Raw genomic sequence first — 23,278 nt, forward strand, 5'->3', positions numbered from 1 at the left:
CTCTGTTCTTCTCATTTATCTTAGCTGCAGTTTGGTAGCTCTTCAGGCGAGCTGTCATAGGTTGTCTTCTTCTGCCTTCGCAAAACTCATCTCGATCCTTTACAATGGACTGGGAACACTGTTACAGTCCAACTGTCCTACTCCTGGCAATCAAGCTCTTAATTTTTCTAAAAAACCTGATTTATTCAGGAATTTAGAGACTACAGTTAATTTAGTCAGGAATGTGTAAAGAAGGCTTACTTTAAGACTGGAAAAAGAAGTGGGAATCCATAGCTAGCGCAGCTGAGGCCAACTGATGCAAGCTTCGCGTCCAAAATGGTTTTTTTTGCCTTTTTGGTACGCTTAACCAAAGTAGGCATGAATTTCATCAGTACTGTCTATGTGAATGAGATTGCCCTAATTATACTTGCGTAATACAGTGGAGTTCTCGGTTATCCGTCATGACCGGGACCGGACACGTGACGGATAGTCGAATAGACGGATAATGGAAAAAAACAGGAAAATTTCCAGATTTATTTTGTTTAACGTGTATAAAACTTACTGGTATACATATTTTATACGTTTATACGCTTAGGCCTTTAAAGGTCAGGTATCTTTCATTATTCAATTCATTCTATTGTGTATTAAAATCAATGAATACAATGACATCTAATCGGTTATTTGTGGGCGCTTTTGTTTGTGGTTGATCTTTTTAGGGAAAAAAAACCTTCAAACTGTCGAATGATGGACACGAGTATGTACCTAAAAGACAAAGGGAAAAATTTCAAAAGAAAGTTTTCTTTTTAAAATAATTTGTTGGTTTTTTTTTAAATACTGAGGATTTTTCTCCTATATATCCTATTCTTGCCGGTGTCCCACAAGGGAGTATTCTCGCACCCCTCCTCTATACAATTTACACTGCTGACCTTCCACTGCATCCAAATACTGCTACCTTTACCTTCGCTGATGACACGGCCATTTTATCGTCTGACAATGATCCTGTCATGGCAACTCGCCATCTTCAATCCCATATTAATATCCTAGAACCCTGGCTACGAAAGTGGAGAATTAAGGTAAATCAACAAAAATCCAAACATATAGTCTTCACACTAAACCGGAAAACCCTTCCTTCCATATATTTCAACCATATTGCTCTTCCTATCGTTACAAAAGTACGTTACCTTGCACTTCACCTCGACAAACGACTAACCTGGAATCCTCATACTCGACTAAAACGAACTGAGTTAAATAACAGATATAAACTATTAAAAAATTACTAGACAAACGTTCAAAACTGACGCTACGTAACAAAAGACAGCTGTACTACACATTACTAGCCCCTATATGGACATATGGAATAGAACTGTACGGGACAGCCAAACACTCGAACCTTCATCGTATCCAATCCCTTCAATCCAAAATCCTTCGTACCCTTGTCAATGCTCCTTTCTACGTCTCTAACCATACTATCCACAATGACCTTAAAATCCCCTTCGTCTCTGTCCTCGCCAAATCCCGTTACATAAAATTCCATTCCCAACTATCCTCTCACATAGAATAGAATAGAATAGAATAAACTTTATTAACATTTTAAGTATATACATGTGTACATAAGGAGTTCCAGTAAATACTATAACCTCCAATCTATTATTACAAAATCTAATAAAAAATAAAAAGCACAAATAAATATTGAGGGGAAAAACAATTAAAAACCCTCAGCCTTTAAGGAAAGCTTTTATTTCAGGGAGTCCCTAACTCTTCTGTGCCTGTGCACCGTGTCCAAACTATAGTCCCCTATAAGTCTACATAGGTGGTTGTGACTCGATTCACACTTGCTGAAGAAACCAGCAGCGAGGTACTTGATGTAGTGTTCTACATAGTCCATGTTGGTGTTAGAGTGTAAGTCTATAATACGCGTGTAGCGGGGGGAAGTTGTCACCAGTCTGAGGAATTTATTTTGTATGATTTGCAGCGAGGCGATATTGGATCGACATGTCAGACTCCAAGAGGGACAGGCATAAAGTAACATGGGCCTGACCACTACCCTGTACAGCAGGAGTTTATTCTCTGGGGACAGTTTAGAGTCCCTGCAGAACAGTGGGAATAGTACCCGAATGGCTGCCTTACCTTTATTTACTCTGTCCTTTATGTGGGGGGTAAAGGTCAGCCCACGATCCATTATTACTCCAAGGTACCTGATAGTGGCAGCCCACGGCATAATCCGTCCCCCGAAGATCCTCTCACATGAATCCTTTAGTCCAAGCCCTCTCAACCTCCACCCTCCCAACTAATCCTCCACGACGGTTGAGGGCGTCGGTGGCCTCGCGACCATCTGCGTATGTAGCGTCGGCTATCTAGTGAGACAGTCGTGATTCTCCTGCTATATGGCATATTACGACTGCTATCGCTGGATGGCCGTCGTTCATGTCAGACATGTCAATGTGTGCTTGTTGGCCTAGCCTATCAGCACACTATTATCGACCATCTGTTTTGCTTGTTGCATTTATTTCTGTGCAGTGGTAAAAATCTAAATAAAGGTTAAAAAAAAAAAAATACTGAGGAGAGTGACGGTTAATTGGAATAGACGGAGAAAAGGGTGAGGGATAACCGAGACTCCACTGTATATTAATAAGTAAAACACCTGATGGAACAACCAACATCGGATTGTAAAATGTCGTATGAAATTCCCAAAAATACAACGGCTATCTCTTAAAATTATCCTACATTTTTAGTAGGCCTCTCCTAAAAAACTTATTTTTAATGAGAGAAGTCATTATCTATTGCTTTCAATTTTCTCTAAATAATTGCTTTCCAAAAAATGGTTTTCATTTAAATAAACATCGTCCAAATGGAATAATATTTTTTCTTGTTTTTCACAGAAAATCGATAGGTCGCAATAATCACTGCCTAAATTCAAAAAAAAAGAAAGAAAATCTTTCGTTTATTAATTGTGACTAAAATGACCATCATATAAATTGTTGCCTAGTCCAATCGTAAATTTTTGTAGCAATTTAATTTAAACAATAATAACTTCTTTTTTTTTTTAATTAATTTTAAACAAGCTCCTACCAGAATTTTTTTTTAAAGAGAGAGAGAGATAACTGCCCTCATCAGGATTTTAAAATATTTATTTTAAAGACTGTGAAGTAAAAAGTGTTTTTTTTTTTTTTTTTTTAATTTTATACCCATCTTTCTTGTTCTTTTTACTACAAAAAATTTAAAATCTACAAATTTTGTAAAATTCGGTTGGCAATGAAACCATGAGTTATATTTTTTTTAAATAATTATTATTTATATTTATTTTTATTTTTTCGATTATGAGTAGAATAATTTATTTTTGTTCTTTTATTTAAATTAAAATTTGTTTAATAAAACTTTTTATTTATTTTTTTTAAATTGATTTTAATCATTTTATTCTTATTTTTTGCCATGTCCGTTCATTTATTTTACTCTTAATGGGGGACTGGATACCGCAAAAGAAAAATGGAATTAATTTCATTTCGAACTCTATTACTGAAATGGAATATCATTTATTCGCTTCTCTTATCGCTTTTAATGACAACTTCCAAGACAAACGTTTATAAACTATTTTGCCAGTGCCTTTACAAAATATCATCTTTATTGTAGTCATAAAAAAATAACTTAATTCTTAAAATAAAGTCAATTTTTTAGAACGCCAAAAAAAAAAAAGCCCCTTATTTGGGATTTAATATGGGGGGGGGGAAAGTAAAGAAATTTTTCACGATTTTTATGGGAGAATAGGGGGATTTAATTATTATTGTTTTTTTTCTATGTATAAGCCACGTTTCTCTGACTTTGGGAGCCATATTTATATCGATTGCCTAATCGCTTGCCTAATCGATTTAAAATTAAACAATAAAACTTGTCTGATAACCTCCCGGTTGTAAAAAAAAAACACAAAACAAAACAAAAATATTTGGAGTGTTAGAACATAAAATGGTTTTGAGATGCGAGACACTTGACTACAAAACAGTGACGACATTTATTACTGTCAGTACTTTTATTGGTCTCAATTGACCCAACAAGTCCGTTAATAATACCAAAAAAAAAAAAACTTATTGGATCAAATAGTCTGTCGTTTCGAACAGCTTAAATCACCAGTCCAAATCGATTCATGTCGCCGTCCAATAGAGCCTTATGCGGTCTCCTCCTGTTCGGTGACCACCAAACATTCACAATCAACGAACCTCGAGCGTCGATAAAATAGGTATTTTATGTGGTCACCAAGAAGATATAGATGATTCTGTAGGGCAATCTTGGAACTGTTCAACAACCTAAGGTTGGCTCTAGCCACAGTCCTTGACTGAATAAATTTTCCGCCGAATACTTCCACATTATCACGTATCAAGTGACGTAATCATTAAGAACAGAAGTACATCAAAGTAAATTGACCCAATTTATTGGTCCAGAGATATTAAAAGAATAAAGAAAATAGCCGCCTTAAAATCAGGTCGACTAAGATCTTTGGTGACACCCTAGTTATTTTCTCTCATATCCTCTCATATTTAAAATAATATTATTATTATTTATTCATCATAGATTGTTTAAGGGAACCGGATTAGCTATGCGGTTAGCGTACTGGACTCCCACGTGGAGGTTCCGGGTTCGAATCCAGCAGCTGACCCTTAGATTTTCTCTTCCTAGGAGCTTCTTACAGCTCACTGTCCGGTGATGGGCAGTGTTGTCTGTAACGAGAGAACACTGTCAGGAGGCCGGCAGTGCACTGGAAAAAGCTCTGGGCGCCAATAACCTCAGATGTTGACGCGCCTTAAATCATTTAAAAAAAAAACAGATTGTTCAATGTATTGCTAAATTTCCGAACGATTTCCGCGTCCTGATAGAAAAAAGATAGGCCTGCGTCTGCCAATAGAATACTTGATAGCTTAATATCTTCTGTATTTTGATGTGGGGGATGTTGATTAGTGAATCGAATTTGCAAATGAGTGGCTCACTTAACCAAATAAACTAATAATTTAATGAAAACTCTATAAACTGCTTGGCTTGTGAGATTCTTATTATAGCTTTGTCTGGATAAATGACCCTTCTTCTTTTCAATGCCATCTAAATCCAAACTAATCGAATGAACATGGCTTTTTTTTTTGTCTTTTCTTTCGTTTGATTTATTTCTTTTTTCTTTTTCGTTTTGAAAAACTAGTAATAGAAATTAAGAAAATTTCAATAATTTCCTAACAATCATATGTTAAACATTGCTTTAATTTTGTGTCTGTGTTTGTTTTTATCTCCTTTTCTCTGAGCAGAAGAAGATTATGATTTTAATCTGCCTTTCGGTACTTGGACTTATATGTGCATCAACCATTGCAGGTTATTTCGGCTTTTAGACAAGTGAGTTTTCTTCTATTAAACATTGCATTTTTCAATTTAATATTTTTGTGATGCTGTCTCTGACTTAAAAATAAGTGCTTGATTAATAATTTCCTTTCTTTCTATTTAATTTTTAATATTAGTTTTAAACAAAATATTTTATGATGATAAAACATCTTGCTCTAAGTCTGCCTGAACGTTTATTTCCTTCTATTTTTCTTCGCCATCTTCATAAATAAATTTAACTTTTATTAACTTAAGTTTGTTAAAATAACTTTCAAAACGAACAAGTTTATTCACCGAAGTTTCGAACAAATGGATTCGTAATTCATCTAAACGGTGAGAAGTTTTTGCCTATCTGGATAAGCAATACTGCATTCAGGTCCTCTGAACTCCTTTTATGTTTCTTTAGCTAAAAAAAAAAATTTGGTGCGGCAATGTTTTGGAAGGAAGAGCTCCTCTTCTAGATGTGTGGGTTGCAGGTAACGAGGAGGTAGATTTAATGGTCAAATGGGTTGTCTTACTCATCAGTCTCGAGCTGTCTTAAGTTTGTCGTAACTTCTGCTACAGCTTATGGATAAGCTCGGTGGGTTGTTCGCATACTGGGAAACCATCCAGGGATTATAGTGAGTTGATCGGTCTGGTATGTACCTCCCTTAGGGGCACCTAGATGGATTCCTTTCTAAGCAGTATTTTTGGAACGATTTCTTTTTTTTTTTTAAATGAGGGGAGTTCTGTGTCTATTTAGAAATTCCCGGATAGTAAGAACACCCTTAAAAGCGTTGTCCTTCAAATTAGTGGAAAAATTTAAGGAAATACTCAATTAGCATGCCCAGAGAACCTTGTTGGTACTCGTTATCTACTGGGATAAAAGACTTAAAGAAACGAGCGAACTGTCTTCGGTGGATGCACTGGGGCATCTGGGCCGGCTATGCAGATTACTAGTCAAATCTTCAAAAGGAACGTAGGAAGAAGAAATTAAGGTGGTCTAATAACAGTTATGATGATATAGCTCTACATTAAACTTCACAAACTTTTTTACAATACCCTGAAGAAGGTAGTAAAAATTACCGGAAACGTTGGTATAAAGCAAAAAAAATTTGTATTTATTGATGACCGCACCTCGATATTTACCAAAAATCATCTATCAACAACGGTTGAAATAAAACCAATACAATCATTAAATAAAATCCAAGGCCTAACAGACCGGGAATCGAACCCAGTACCCACAATACATATTAGCTTTGCAGGTCTCGCCTCTAACCGCTCGGCTACCGTAGCGCCTAACGCTTCGAGTAATATTTATGAAAGAGCAACTTCCGCGTATAAAAGACATAAGCTACTCCATCTTGAAAGTATTGTCGGAATCGGAATAGCATAGGAAAGTTAGGAATAGAGCACCGTGAAGGGTTTTTTTCCCCCCAAATTTTAGTATATTTATGATTTTGTTTGTATGTTTATTTTGATGAACATTTTATTATTATCATTTTTCTAGACGATCCTCCCTACAATGAAGGAGTATATTACGTACGCATCCGTAGGAGGAGAGAGAAGTGGAGAGACGATTCTTCTAGTCAGTTGATTACTCGTTTAGTACGTTAGCTACTGTATTAGTGAGTTTTTTCGATTATATATTTTGCATACACTTATTTAAATTACGATAAATAAACAAAAATTTTTAAAAAATTAAATATAAAAAAACAAACAACAGTTTGAAGAAAAATATTTGATTGTACAGGTAGTTTAAACTATATTTATAAGAAATTAATTAAAAAATAAATTAATAAATAAACAGAAAAGAAAAACAAAAATGTTTTTAAAAAAAAGGAAAAATACAACGTACTTAATTTTTAATTAAAATAATAATATAATTAAAAAATGTACTTACAACTATTTTGTTAATTAAGAAAAAAAACTTTAAAAAAGTATATTGTTAAAAGAAAAGAAAAATTAATTAAACATCTTTAAAAGTTTATCTTTGGGATAAACCTTTAGTTAAAAGTTAAAAAAAATAATGAAAAATGTTGAATCATTAAAATTTTTATTGATTACTAAATTTTTTTTATGTATTATTTATATTTTTTTTTTTTAAATTAATTGATATTTATTTTTAAAAGAAAATTATTTAAAACAGTGTTGTTTTAAAAATTATTTTCCCCAAAATACGATATTTTGTTGTTTTTTTTTTTATCCCCTTTAGTGCCTTCTTTGGTGGAACAAAAAAAAAATATTTTTTTGTTTTTTAATTATTGCAAATTATATATTTTTTAATGGAGAAACAGTAAAAAATATATCCGTTGTGGGAATTATTTTTAAAATAAAAATCTTTTCTGTTTGATATTTGTGACCCCTTAGGCTTTCAAAAACAAAAATAAAAATAAATTATAATAAATAAATAAATAAATGCTATTTTTTATGTAGTCATTTTCTAACTTTATGTGGCAAAAGAAAAATTAACTCTTTAATGGAAGTGTTTAATGTTGCATTTATGGATAAATGATTTTGGTCATAAATTGATGTAGCAAAAGTATAAAAAAAAAAAACAGTCGAAGAAATTAAATAACGGAGTGAGAGAGTAAAAAAATGTTGCTGTGCGAACTTGATCAATCGAAAATGTGGAAGGTTGTAATTCTGAAAGCGGTTATAATTGTAAAAGAAAAAGAGAAGTACTAGTTTATGTACTATCCTTAAGACAAGGCTTCCGGTCCCGCCCTGAACTTTTTACAACCCATCCTCCTCCTTTCTCCATTCCATATCCTCTGCTCTGTGTCTTTCTGTGTGGGGGGGGGGGTCCTACCAGTTACATCTCTGGGCCACCTCTGCTAGTTACCATTCTAAAACTGTTGGTTTTTTGCCATTCGTCTTTTTCTGAGAGTGAGAGAGAGCACTTACGATTGAAAATTCAAAAAAGTTAAAGCAATAATAACTGAATAATTTGATACTTTACAAAAACTCGTCATGGCGTAGATTAGCATTGGGTGGGTAAAACAAGTATACTGTGTGTTGGCAACTTAGGAACTTTCATCTTTAAATTTACTATTGATTCAAGCTTAAGCACTTTTGTTCTCAAGCAGATTTATCAAAGAAAACATTTCAATCAATTCTTAGTGTCGTAATGATAGTTTCTTTCATCTGAACTCATATAATCCTACACATATCTGAAATCATTGGCATTACTTGGGATTTATCTCAAAACTCCCAAAAAAAACTCCGAATAGTAAAATCTTAAACTGAAATACACCAATGCACGAAAGGTGGATGCAGTATCTCCTCTTACTTTTGAAACTGAACCCGGAAAGCCAGTCTTAAATTCACTATCAGTACCTGCTTTTCCAGAAATTTTTATTACAACTTAAGCTACATCAATTTTTCCATCTTAAAGAAAAACGAAAGTTAAAAAAAAAAATGAATCGGCTATTTTCTTCTTAGCCCCAAATTGAAGGCACTAATTTAAAAAAAAAAAATGAAAGGAAATATTAATAAAATAAATCTATAATATTTTGGAATAAATTAAAAACAAAAAAAAAAATCCTAATAATAATCGTAATAAGAATAACAACAATAATTATAAAAAATAAAATAAATTGATGTATGAACTCTTTTTTATTACTTTCCAAAGAATGTAGTAGCTAGTGATCTCTCAGAAATTAAGAAATAACTAAAAGAAAAGCACATTAAACTATTTTCATTTCAATAAAAAAAAGTATTTTAATCGCCCCCCTTTATATATTATATATAAAATATCCCCACTGCCAATTCATGTTATTTACACAATGGTTATTTGTAAATATATTTACAAAATCACTGTTAATATCAAAGCGTTTAAAACAAAAATACCAAAAAAAAAAAATGAGTATGTTGAATTTAGATCTTTTTTAAAAAAAAATTAATTTGTAAATTAAAAACAAAATTATTACATATATATGTATACATTTATGGTAAGTGTGTATATGTAAATATTGATTTAATTTATTTTTATTTTTTGCTTCTATATTAATTTATTTATTTGTACATTTATTTATTTTTTTCGAAATTGTACAAATTTTATAGCTATTTATTAAATTGGAAAAATTATTGTAATGTTATTTTTAAAATTGGAAAAAAATAAAATAAAATTTTTAGCATTCCATCCACAATGAAATTGTTGGATTGCATTTTTTTTTTTTTAATAGAATAAATGGCAATGTAATTTTTCTTTTCAGTTCTTAATATTTTTATAATTATTTATATATTGTTGATGAACCTGGTTAGCGGGGAAAAAAAAATGAAAAGTTGATGGTTTGGTATACATTAGGAGAGGTTATATCTCGAGAGGTTATGTGATTCTTTTTGTCAGGGTTAGTGCTGTTAATATTCATCAACAATAGATATTCAGTTAGTTTAAAGAATTAGAAGATTTTCTAAGTTTATTAGTGAAAAAGCTGTAATGAAAACTTGAATACAATAATTTCAACAAAGAAAGCAACCCTCAAACATGTGTTACCTATGTATGTAGTTATTTCTACTGGTTTGTAGAGTTTACATCCAGTTCATAAACCTTGTCTAAATTGCATAAGTTTTTTTAGAAGCTTGGGGGAATCGTTCATATGCAGCAGCTCATACTATAATAATTTTTACAGGTAAAGTCTTTTTTTACGTTATATATCTAAAAGAGGATTTTTGAATGGCCAAAGGTTTTTACGTTGTTATTGGCAATCTTCTGCAAAGTGATCAATATATTGATTTCTTGATGGCCAGATTGGAGTACATAATTTGATTTCCATTTTTCAATCAAACATCGAAATCTTAGGACATTGTGAATTATGAACTATTATTTTCTCGTGAGCATACAATGAGAGAGCTACTTGCTCCTTCTGCTCTCTCTTTACTGTTGCTCTAATACAGATCCTAATGTATACCCAGCCAGATGGGAACAAAGAAAAGTAATAATAAATTGTTATTTGTATAATATAGTGTATAAATGAACAGTTATACTTTATGATTAGTTGCAAAAATAATTGAATAATGAAGTTTATGCAATTTACTAATAATAGTTCTATTGAAAATTTTGTTTCTTTCTCTGCAACTAGACAACTAGAATACGAATGCAAAATATTAATGCACTTCTGTTGTTTTAAATTGATAAATAAGTTTCTTTTAAAAATTTTTGGAAGTCCAAGTGATTAAAAACTATAAAAATGAAATTCTTGAAAGCAATAAAAAAATAAAATTAATCAATAAATTATTGTAGAAAAAAATAAACTAATGTACTGCCTACTATTTACAATTGTAATTTATATTTCCTATTTCTTTGTTCCCAAAGAACAAAATAATAATAATACGTAATAGATTCTGCACTTTAAAAAAACAAAAAAAAAAATATTAATTTCAAATATATTTTCCGTAATTTTTGCATTATTTTAAAGAAAAATTCAATTTTCTCTCTCTTAACTCGTTTAAAAAAAAATTAATAATATTCAGTAAGAAATAGAAAAAATAATCATATTTTTGAGCCTTACCAAAAACAAAAATGGGGATAACTGTCTTTTGAGGAACACCATTATGAAAATTACTGGTTTTTTTTTAAAACAGTAAGTAAAAGGCCAGAAAAAGAAAAATTATTTACATAAAATTGAAGGGGAAAAATAAATTAATAACTTTAAAGCACCAAAATTTTAAAAATACCTAATTTCAACGATAGTATTTAAAAAGAAAAAGCAAATAGCAAAAAATTATATGAATATAAATTGGCAGCGGCTGGGAATAAATGACCAATCTTTTTTTTTTAAAAAAAAAAAACAAAATCACAGAAAAATCTGGAAATACCTAGTGCGCAAATAAAATTCATAGTTTTAAATTTTAAATTGTAAAAATTTTCTAATAATCCAAAATTAGAAGAAAGAAAACTGGATTATATCTTCCTTTTTATTTTTCAACTCCATCTTTAGTATATAAATAAAAAGATTAAAAAAAGAAATCAAATAAAAGCAAAAACAACGAAAATTTTAAGAATCAAATAATAATACAATTTGTCACAGAAATATTGTATTCTATGTGTACATAAAGTAAAGAAAAAAAAAAAAAAAAATTAGAGTTGATTAAGATTTAGTGAACAAAGAAAATTTTATAATATGAGCTTTTATTTTTTGGTTTTTTTGAACCACCTTAAAATAGGTTGGTTATCTAAAACTGTTTTAAGTATAGAGTTATGGATGATATACTTAATTTTTTTTTTTAATCTATTTTCGTTTGTTTCTTAATCAAAATAGTTGCAACTTCCTGACGAATTTGAAACATTGCGAATGATGTTAGCTTAGATGAAGAAAGTAAAGATTAAAAGAATAGAAATGTGTTTGCAACTTTGAAACGTAGACCTGAAAACCAGAGTTCTGCAACCGGTGTGTCCGCCATTGGTTGGTGTGAGGTGACCATGATGTTTTCGAAAAATAGATAATTTATTAAAAAGTGAAAATATATTCATTTCCAAGATTCAAAATAACAGACTTTGGACAAATGACTTTCATTTATTTGTCTCCTTTTTGAGGCGCAACGGTAGCCGAGTGGTTAGAGGCGAGACCTGCGAAGCTAATATTTATTGCGGCACTGGGTTCGATTCCCCTGGTCTAGAACCCTTGGATTTTATTCAATGGTTAATATGAGAAATTTTTCAGTAAAGTATGTTTGCTAGTAGCCTCCTTCCACGACACCTAATTTGGTAGTTGGACGTTAAGCGCCGCCTGAAAAAGTAGGCAATTACTTTACTTTTATTGTCTCCTTTCATGTTGATCTCCATGATCAAATTTTTAATCATTAGTGGATGGGACAGATGTATCCTCTCAGGTGATGAGGATAGTGCTAGCTTCTTCAGGGAGTCGGTTATCTTTAACTGCCTGATCATCTCGCTTTCTTCATGCTATCTGATAGGATAACTGGATGTGAATAAGCATCCATATTTAGTTTCTTCCAATTTCCGAGAATCTTCTTAGAATATCTTTCGAGATATTAGAGGAAAAGAGAGTTTTATTATTTTTTTGGGTACAAGAAGTGGTAAATCTCTGATTGCCGCACTTCCTAAAAAAACTTTCTTAGGCCACCTGAAGGTGTAGTTTTATTAAACCGGGAATACCTTGCAGGATGAGTGGTTTCATGAGCGTAGTAGGGGTCCAATAGATCTGGTTTTGTTCGTAGTGGAAACGGAATAGAACTGCAGAAGAGAATTCCGAAGCAAGTGCCACTTCTGCTTAAGTAAAACAGAATTAGAATTCGACGAGAAAGAAAATAACTCACTCACTCATTATCTGGTGCAACAGTCCTTAATGTAGGACCTGGACCTCCTCAACAAGCTGTCCCCATCCGCTCCGGTCTACGGCCTTAAGGCGCCACCATCTTCTTACTCCAACCTGGAATAAGGTCTTCATCCACATCATCCACAGCCATCTAAGTCGAGGGTGCGCCCTCGAATTCTTCTGCCTCCTTGGTTTTCATTTAATAGTTTTCGGGGCACCCTTCCCGCAGGCATCCTCTCCACGTGTCCCAACCATCTCAATCTCCCCTTCTTTATTTGGGCGACTATGTCCAGTTCTCCAAACAATTCCATCAATTCAAGGTGGTTCTTTCTGATTATTCAGTCACGACCATTTGGGCCTAATATTTTTCTTTCCCAAACCCCGAGTATCTTTTCACTTTCTTCGCTGAGCACCCAGTTTTCACTGGCGTCTGGTGACGATGGGTCTGATTATTGTTTTATAGGCCTATTATCTTAGCCTTGCGGGACAAATCCTTAAACCGCAAAACCTTTTGAATAGCTAAAAGGCATCTATTTCCTGCCGCTATTCTCGCCTTTAATTCTGCGGTTATATCATTATTATTTGTAACAAGTGACCCTAGATATTCAAAATCTCTGCACGTTGGGAAGCTGTGATTACTTAACTGGATTTCTCCTTCTCCACGCGATTGGGCTCTCGAGGTTCGCATGTGAAAGAAAATAGATTAAAAAGATTAATCATCATCGATCTTTAAATGTGCCATTTTTCATGGATAGTTTCCTTAAAGATCTGGAAAAACAAAATTATGAAAAGACACTACGTTTATCTAGGCTGTCGTTATTTTCAACGTTTCAAATTATTCAGATTTATTTTATTTTTAAGTGAATCTACTCACGTAAGTTTTTTTTAAAAGGATCATAAAATAAAATTATCATTTGCTAATTCAAAATCAAATCTCAGTCATTGAAGCTGCGATAATTGTTGAATACCTCACAATACCTGATTTCAATGAATTGAAAACTAATGATAATCTTACTGACTGAATTTTTTTACGATGATGTCGTTTTAAGTGTGTTGAGTTGAGTTTGTACAGTAGATGCTGTCTATCTTACCAAAGACTTCTGCGACTGAAACCTTTTTAGTGAAATTTAATGAAAACAAAATCATAAAAAAATAACATTTGCCACTGTTTGTCTGCTCTACACATCGGAAGTATTAATCACAAGAGGTGATTAATTCGCTTTTGATCTTTTTTTTTTTAGCTGAATTTATTTCAATCAGATATTAGTCGTTTAAAATAATGGCTGAAACTGGTCGAATATCAAAGCGAGGCGACATCAAGGTTATATGTTGTTTTGTTGCCTCAATTAAGCTAGATCAATAATCATCAAATTATCGATTATCGATAATCACATAAAAATCGACTATCAAAATCTGTTAGTTCTACTTTGACGTGCTGATATATTTGCAAATAGTCCTCATAGTTAATATTTTTTACTCTAAACCTTCACGATCGAATAGAGAATTATGGAATACAGTTTGAATAAATTGCTAATCTGATTTCTGGACGAATGTGTTAAGGCACATTCATTACATCTTCCAGAGCGGAGGTTATATCCACTGATATCCATGAATCTAAATCTTACTCCATGCCCTAGCCAGGATTCGCCACTAATTTCTCACAGCTTTGCATAATGTTTTGCTCTTGACTTTTTTTTGGGGGGGGGCTAGTACTATTTCATTTGAATTAGCAAATGATTAATTTTTTTTTTTCCGTGGAAAAAATAATAAATCTATAGAAGTTCTGATAAATTTATATTATTCTGTTTAACTAATTCCTTAATTAATTTTTCACAGGTCACATTTAATGCCTCAGCAATAACGTGATTGTTAATTAACGAACAAACAAAAAATTCTTTCATAATGTGATAATTAAAAAAATTAAAAATGTGAACCTGATTCATTTTGAAATACAATTTATTTTTTTTTTATAAAAGTTTGATTTAAAATAATATCATTTCTTGTATGTAAATAAGTAAAAGAAGTAGTTTATAGAAATTTTTAAATAATAATAATAAATAAATGATTTAAAATTACAAAAAATAAATTACTTGTCGCTTGTGTGTATTGTATATTCTTTGATAATATAAAATCTATAATAATATTGAATATGAAAATTCTGTTTTCTTTGTTATATAATACAACAAATGTGAATGAATTTATTTTTAAAAAAATAATAAAAATATACTTCTCACGGGATAATCGTTTAGAACAATAGAAATAAAGGCAAAAAAACTTAGTTCTTTGATATACCAAGCATTGAGATATAATGTGAATAAAATTGTAAATAGAGCATAATACAAACTATAAAGAAAAAAATTGAACAAAAATCTTACCATTACAGTATAATGCTAAAAAATTAATGAATACTTTTTCCTGTACTTTATTTTTGTTTTTTTAAGTTTTTACTTCTTTTTTTTTTCAACCTCCATCTTTCAAAATCATTTGTATGAATAGTAAAAAGTACGTAAATAAAGAAACATCGAAATTGTTTAATTGCAATGTAAAAAAAAAAAAAAAATCGATTAAGTTTATATGAAGCTAGAGTGATTGTTATACAAAAGTCTTCGTTCAATTAGTGTAACCTGATGACCCATAATTATCGTATGGATAGCCCATAATTATCGTATGGATAATCCATAATTATCGTATTACTCGCGTCATGTCTAGGAATCAAAAGCATAAGTGGTATGAGGCGTGATTGATCCTTTTGTGGAAGTTTTAGTTTGTAAAGTTTTTCTTTAATGAAAAGTTTTGTGCTTATAATTCGCATTTTCCAAAAAAAAAAAAAAAACTGAAAGAAAACTGAACCCCCCTCCCAAAAAAAATTACATGCTTCGTCTACTTTTTTTTTTTTTGCAGTTCTTGTACGTAGTACCCAAACATCCCTGGGGAATATGCGATGTAAATTTTTGAACAGAATAATAGTATATCACTCTGGCATTTGTATAAAATAAAAAAAAAGAAGTAAATTTATTAAACAAAATGATCGAGCAAACTGAATACTTTTAATTTTTTTTGCTCGATTAAAATAATAAAAATATTAATCAAAATTAGTTAACACACTTAGCTTCTCCCCAAAACTCTAGCCAACAATCTTGTTTAAATATACCATGGTAGACTTTAGAATGCTTGTTAAAATTAAACTGTAATTTATATAATTACAAAAGAAATTAAATTAAAAACAGTAGAAACTATCAGAAACAATTGAAAATGAGACAGCAAAATATGGCTGTGATTAATGATTTATTTTTTAATTAATAAGATTTTTATTGATCAGTTTTAAGTTTTATTAATTTATTTTCTGTAATGAAGTTGAATGTGAGTAGTCCAGTAATTTTTTAATTTTTTCAATTTTCATTTATCAAGGGGGAGAACTAACTGAAATTTAATAGTCAAAAACAAATAAATATTGTAAAGGTAAATCCTAACCTTCTAAGCCCAATGTCTGAACCTTCTTAAAAAAAATTAAGAAGGACTTCTACCCAAAAAATGCTTTTTTCTTTTAAATGTTCCTATATATTTTATTTTTATTTTTAAATTAATTAATTCTTTTAGTTTTAATAAATTGCTCTTAATCTGATTTAAATGAATTAAGAAAATGGAACAAGATTAGAACAGTCTGCTATTTATTATTATTTATTTTAAATTTTTTTTTGAAATCTACCCAGAAATCAGAATTGGAGCAGTTCTAGTTATTATCATGGATTTTACAATTCCAAATTTCAGATTATAAGGATTTTGTATTTTACTCTTGGCGATTTTTAGTTGACTTTTTTTTTTTTCCTTTCAACTTTTTTTTTTGGTTGTATTTTGAAAGTTTGTTTAAAAAGTAAAAACTAAAAACTTGTATGTAAGAGGTAGGAAATACTTGTGAAAGAGGCCGTGTCTGTATTTCGGGCTTATTGACTGGAATACAGGAAATTGAAGAGTATAAGAGAATAATCTATGCCTCCTGGTATCATAAAATTCCCGATCTCTTACAAAAAAAAAAATAAAAAAAAATACAGTGAGCACAACAAGCGATCCAGAGTGATCCCTCTTCTATAACCTATGTTATAATCAGTAGAGATCGTGGAAAAAATCTTCGCTCTTGCAATGTCGCAACAACGTATCCGAATCAAATCAACCTTTCAGAAGCTGGCCCTCTGGAAGATTGGGAAATTGTACCCCTAAGGAAGGTGTGTGTGTGTGTGTGTGTGAAGATCTACAGTCCCAGATATTGTTTGGAGAATTAAAACTTGAATTGCGTTTTATGTTATTCTACCCGGATACGAATATTCGTCCTTAATGTTTATATAAAAACAAATATTTACAATTTTTTTTTTTAAATTACAACAATTTGAATTTTGGAGAGAAAAGTAACTAGAATATTGCTTAAATTACTCACGTTTTAGATTACAGTCAAACCCAATTCTATTTTATTACTCATTTTGTTATATATTTATTACGTAAAATACTTCATTGTAATTTCTAGTTTAAAAAACAAACCTATTTGGCATGACTGTGATAGTAATCAAGTAAAAAAACAGAAAATAGAAAAAAAAAGTAAAACATTGTTATAAAATAACCGAAGCATAATCTTAAAAACAAAATTAGATTTTTGTTGTTTAAAAAATGAGTTTTACTTTTAAAACAAACATATATTTTTAAATTGTTAGCCAAAAATCTAAAACTGGCGACCTCAGTTATTTTATATTTTCTAGTATTCCTCTTTAAATTTATCCTTTGGCTCTACCTAAGCCAATGGAAAATAAATATATTCTGGAATTTATGTATTTACTTATTATTATTTTAAATTTTTTCCAATGTAATTTGTAGTAAAACAAAAAATAAATAAATAAAATTAAAAAATATATATATATATATATATATATATAAATCTTTCTAGGCTTTTCTAATTAATATGTACGAAAGTGTTTTAATAAATTGGCCTATAGTTTTATAAATTACATGAATATGTATTATATTATATATACATAATGTACATAAATAAATGTGTTTTTTTTTTGTTTCGTCTATGACTAAGGTATTAAGCAAAAAAACAAGAAGCACGGTGTATATGTCAATGGAAAAAATGAAAATTAAAGAAAACTTCGTGATAAATTTGAAAAATAAAAAATTATTAACAAAACTTTTTCTGTTCAGTAGAAAATTCTAGTCACTATTTAATAGAAGTAACTATTTAAAATATTAGTAAACTTTATAAAAATAAAATTTAAATTAAATTAAATTTCAACTAGAAAGCCAGTTTTATTATTAAAATATAAGGGGAAAAAAAAGAAAAATCGTGAACAGTTTTCTTAAAAAAAAAAAAAAAAAAAATATGTACCCACCATTTTTCCTAAGTAACTTGTCTTCGTCTTTAGCAAGAAAAAAATGTATTTGTAAAAGGTCTTTCTAAATTTTTGTACATTTGCTAAATAGTCTAAAAATTAGTCTAGCTTACTAATCTTGTTTTAACTTAAAAAAATAAAATAAACAACACAAATGGCCACTCAAAGTAAGTTTTTTGTTTTTCATTTTTTAGGTTAATTTAATGTATTTTTTTGGGGGCAAAAGTCAATGTTTCTTTAAGCTATCTTAATATTATATTCATATATAATATGTATATATATCAATTCGTTATTTGCATTTAGCGAATAAAAAAGAGAAGTTGAATATTTACTGAAAAACTTGGGTTTCCATTTACTACTTTAAAATGAAATCTTGAAAAATATTTTCAACAAACCCCCCCCCCAAAAAAAGCATTTTTAAAAATTAGATCGTTTAAAAAAAAAAAAGGCGAAATAAAAATTACACAAAAGAAAACTTTTTCTATTTCTAAATGGTTCCCACTCTTTTCCTTTCGGCTACCATGGTTTCCCAAAAAAATGTAAATAACCTTCTCCTAACTAATAGTCTTTTGTTTGTATTTTTGTGGCAATCCATTAGGCCTTCTGTAATCAGTTTTGAGGGAAAATTTTTCAAAATTTGTTTTAATTTAAATATGTTTAATTTTCCTAATTTTTTTTTAACAAAAAATGATGAAAAAAAAGGCAGAAGTTCTGGGATTTTTATATTGGTCATTTTTTTTTTATATAATGATTTGCAAATATAATGATTGTGTCTGACGATTGATCTGTAGTGGCAGCGCAAGTGCTATTGGATCCAAAACAACCCAGGGTTTTATTGCACCAAAACTTCCAAATTTAAAGAGAACTAATGTGAAGTTCTTCATGATCCTGTTATTGAAATGGTGGTACCCTCCAGATAGTATTTTGACATGAATACGTCTTTAAATTTGCAATCATAATATGGTGGCAATCCAAAAAACCTAATGATAACAAAATCGGGGGATACAGTTTGGCATTATAGTTTCGAATCTATCGTCTACATCCAAAATTAAATTAGACCATTGGATAGGGGCCGTACTTAAATTACGTAACGCAATTTAAAGAGCTTTTTAATCCCTCCCCCCCCGATGTAACAGATCGTAACAAAATGTCAACCTCCCCTCCCACCCTAGCCAAATGTACGTAATTTTTTGTTATGGAATATCGTCATTGCATAGTATTTAATTAAAATCAAACATATATTTTTTATTTATTACTTATTTAATTACATTATCACTTAGTATGAAGGTTGGCTATAGTAGAATTTGGCGCGAAAAATATCGTTAGTATTTTTCCATTAATGACCAAAAAATTATAGATTCAATTGGAAAAATTACGTACAAGCATTAAAAAAACCCCTCCCCCGAACCATAACGAATGGTAACAATCGAGCCTTACCCCCCTCCCCCCTTGCGTTCGTTACGTAATTTAAGTACGGCCCCATAGCCAAAAGATCAAAGAATTCGTTACGATAAGCGAGGACTGTGACGCATCGCGCGCGGTAGAGGGAGAAGCGCCGCCATTTTGAGATCATTTTGCTGCGTATAGATTTGCAATTAGTATAACTTTTGACTCGGAGTAGCTACGTCGTTCGTTTAAATTTTAATCGTCAGCTGTCGTCGCAATCTATCGATTGTATATAAAACATTAAGTGTAAAATAGTGACAGTGAATATAATAAGGTGTTAGAATAATAAAATATTATCAAAAATATATAATGTCGGCCTATAAGCGACGAAAAGCCAAAACCAAACACAGAGATCGTATACGGTTGGAAAGGGCTTCTCAAGAACAATCGAATGGTAATAATAAAACACCATATGACCGAGTTTTTCATGATGATCATTTTCACTAGTGCAGAGCCTACTGTAAATGGTGGGCATAATGGGTAGAAGGAGATGTTATTTTCTTTGAACAAAAGTGTTGCGATAAACTATAGCGGCTAGAGGCGAGGCCTGCAAAGCTAAGAAGTATTGTAGTGCTAGGTTTGATTCCTTGGATTTTATTCAATATTCAACATGAAAAACATACTAGTTGAATATGTTTGCTAATCGCCTCTGTCCGTGCAAAAGTTGTTGGACATAAAGCGGGCCTGAAAAAAAAAAAAAAAAATACGACATTATTTCTCTTTTTTGTTCCGTCATTAGAAAGCACTGGAATTTATGGGCAATATTATTAGGGCTAAATTGATTGGAAAAGGGCCGCCGATCGCTGACCCTAGTGAACTCTAGAAAAGGATGTACCCGTCAAAGTGACAAAGAGGAAGAAAAAAAACCTCCTCTTTGAGCATTACGAAATATTGGGTGAATGAGGTGGATTCCTGAATCCACATAAAGATAAGATGGGAGCAATTGTCCCAATGTCCCCAGGCTTAACTACCCTTCTTGCCACTATCTTGGCTTACATCAAAGACAGTGGGTTAAAACATTTAAATTGATAACAGAGGGATCATTTTGTGAAGTAAAATCCCCCCCCCCCCAAAAAAGGACTCAGAATCTAATAAAGTGCAGCAATAAAAAAAAGAAATCAATTGTTATTCCCAGATTTTGCAAACAATGAAAGAGTAATTTTTACTCTCTATATTAACATCATAGAAGTAGAACTTCTGTTTTAGTACAACTTAATTTATTTTTTATACTATTATAATTTTATTCTAACATTGTCATCACACAATTTTGGCAAATTTTCTTTCGACTTTTAAATGACTTGCTTTGTCCGTAAGTGTATATTTCGTAGTTACCATATCCATTAGCCTTAATAAATATCCAATAATGATAATAATTATAATAATAATAAAACAAAAAAAAATATATATATATATTGTATATTCTCAATTTAGAAAAATAAACGAAATAATTGTCATTGTTAAAAATAAATTTTTAACATAATAATTATGGGAGTTTAAAAAAAAAATGTAAAAATTACTATGTGATCACATTGTCTTGAACAATATTTTAAACCATTAAAAAAAAAGAATGCTCTTTTTAATATTAATTATAATATTGTTGTCATTTAATGATTAAACAAAACAAGAAAATTAAAAAATGTAAAAAAAGAAAAGAAATTGCAGCACAAAGTCAATTGATTGTAGGTTTGTTTCATGACTAGATATTTCCTCCTTATGTGTAATGTTGGACATTAAAAAAAAGAACAAAAAGAACCTATTTTATCCCTGTTCTTCGCTCCTTTTAAGTAACTAAATTTCCCTGATCTCCTAAGGTGTATAATAGCCCATTATTTTTTGTTTAGACTGTTTTAAAAACACACACCAATATTTCATTTATGCCTACATAAAAAAAATAAAGTGACCAAGAAAATATTTCAATGGATGATCATATCTCATTCACAATTTCCGAGATTTTTCCACTGTTTTTACAACTTACATTATTGAAAAAAGGACGACCTTGTCAGTTAACATCCAGCCCTGTTCTAGTACAGTCGACTCTCGATAAATCGAAATCCAAGGGACTACAAGAAAAATTCGAATTATTAAGAGTTTTTATTAAGTACGTATATATGTATGTACATACATACATTGAAAATACGTATGAGCTTACCTAAATTTTAGACATATATAGCCTCAAGTAAAAAAGTAAAAATAATGAAAAGAACAAAAATATTACATATGTATTAACATTTCAATAAATAATAACATGTATATAATATGTACTTGTTTCAATGTGGCTTGACTTAGTCAAGTGACTTTGTAGAAAGCGTTGATGGTGGAATATTGAAAGTTTTGGCGATATCTTCTTGTTTCGAACCACTTTTCACGGCCGCGATAATTTTTTTTTGTCAGACACAGAAAGGGAGACGTACTTCCCCTTTGCACTCATCGTGACAAACTAAGAAAGAGCATTGGAAAGTTTAGCTGGGCAGAAAGGAGGGGGAAACATTACGCAGAAAATGAACAATGAGCCGAAAATGAGAAGTAAACATTACTTAGGAAAATTCGAATTATAGAGCCTTCTCTCCCCCTGTTGTTAAGAAAAGGATTTCGAGTTATCGAAATACACTGCATTTTTTCGATTTACCTAAGTTACCAGCTGTAAAGTTTGAATTATCGAAAAATTCGTATTATCGAGGTTCGAATTATCGAGAGTCGACTGTACGTATATAAGAACTGGTGATTAAAAAAGTTCGTTCTCTGATTGTGAACCAGATTTCAGAATTTTCCCACTCTTTCTTAACCTTATACTATGAAAAACTGTTGTCTGTATTGGAGATTAAAATTTAGAAATTGCTCTGAATGTAGGGCCGTATTCCGGACTGTTTCCATTGTCTTATGAACTTAAATTACGAAGTAAGGTTGATACAGACAGCAACAAAACAGCTCTACTTTAATACAAGGGTCATTTTCGTTTAAAAATTGCTCTTTTTTCTGAACATAGGCTGAAATTCCTTCTTTTCTACTGTTTCTTAATCTTATTTATGAATTAAGGACGTCAATCTGTTATCAACCAATCCTCTTCTCCTACAAGGTTATTTGACATTGAAGAAAATCACTTTTGTCTCTCGAACTTGGCCGAAGATTTGATTTTTTTTAATTTATTATTATTATGAAGTAAGGACTGCACCACCGTCTGTTATACCTAGACCTGCTCAAGAAAATGGTTATTTGATATTTAATTTTGTTTTTCAGGTGAACCTAGGATAGAAATTGAACTGTTTTTTGAACTTATATTTATTTCATTTGCTTTTGGGGGAATTCCCATACAAAGGAGTTGAGTTTAAAAGAACTCAACAGTAAAGAACTATTACAATATTATAAAATAATAAACTTTACTAAAGACAATTTTACTTTACACAAGTTTAACAATCTTTTAAAACATAACTTAGTTACTTACGTTACCTAGATACTGTACATTTAAGCTTATAATCATTTTAGCGCTTAAGGATGTACTCCAGATTTTCAGTTATTCCCTAAAAACAAAAATGAATATAGAATTAGAGAGAGAGTTCTTTTCTTTGAAATATTAAAAGAAAAATTAATTTAAATCTCAGAAATAGCCTCCAGTTCGTTAGAAAAATCATTTTCGCTTCATTTAACTGGTATTTTTTTCATCATTTTTGTAAAGTATTTGACCCAATTAAATTTAATTATGAATTACAAAAGTGTGAATGAGAGGAATGATTAGGCTTCCCTCTTTGCTGACTAAAAAAAGAACGACGATAGAGTTTGTAACATCTTAATTTGGTTATTTGGAGATAATACCTAAATCTTGTTGTTTTTTTTTTCAGTGAATCTATGCCTGAATTTCAACTTCTTCCACTATTT

The 23,278-nt window shown here is 30.7% G+C and overlaps 1 protein-coding gene across 7 annotated transcripts in view; it reads left to right on the forward strand.

The window, feature by feature from the left end:
• Syx1A (Syntaxin 1A) overlaps positions 1-20,469 on the forward strand; it is a 142,246-nt gene extending 121,777 nt beyond the window's left edge. For 2 of the 7 annotated variants that reach the window (XM_074115621.1, XM_074115617.1), the window contains 2 exons: positions 5,259-5,343; positions 6,818-10,856. In XM_074115621.1, coding sequence (XP_073971722.1) covers positions 5,259-5,339 — 81 coding nt within the window. In that variant the 3' untranslated portion in view covers positions 5,340-5,343; positions 6,818-10,856. Of the gene's footprint in view, positions 1-5,258; positions 5,344-6,817; positions 10,857-14,423 lie in introns of those variants that run through there. The other 5 variants (XR_012454570.1, XR_012454567.1, XR_012454571.1 and 2 more) reach the window with 5 other exon arrangements.
• Positions 20,470-23,278: the final 2,809 nt, after the last annotated feature.

Source organism: Rhodnius prolixus, unplaced genomic scaffold (genome assembly GCF_049639745.1).
Source record: "Rhodnius prolixus isolate KJV_2025 unplaced genomic scaffold, Rpr scaffold_13, whole genome shotgun sequence".
NCBI classification, from domain to species: domain Eukaryota; kingdom Metazoa; phylum Arthropoda; class Insecta; order Hemiptera; family Reduviidae; genus Rhodnius; species Rhodnius prolixus.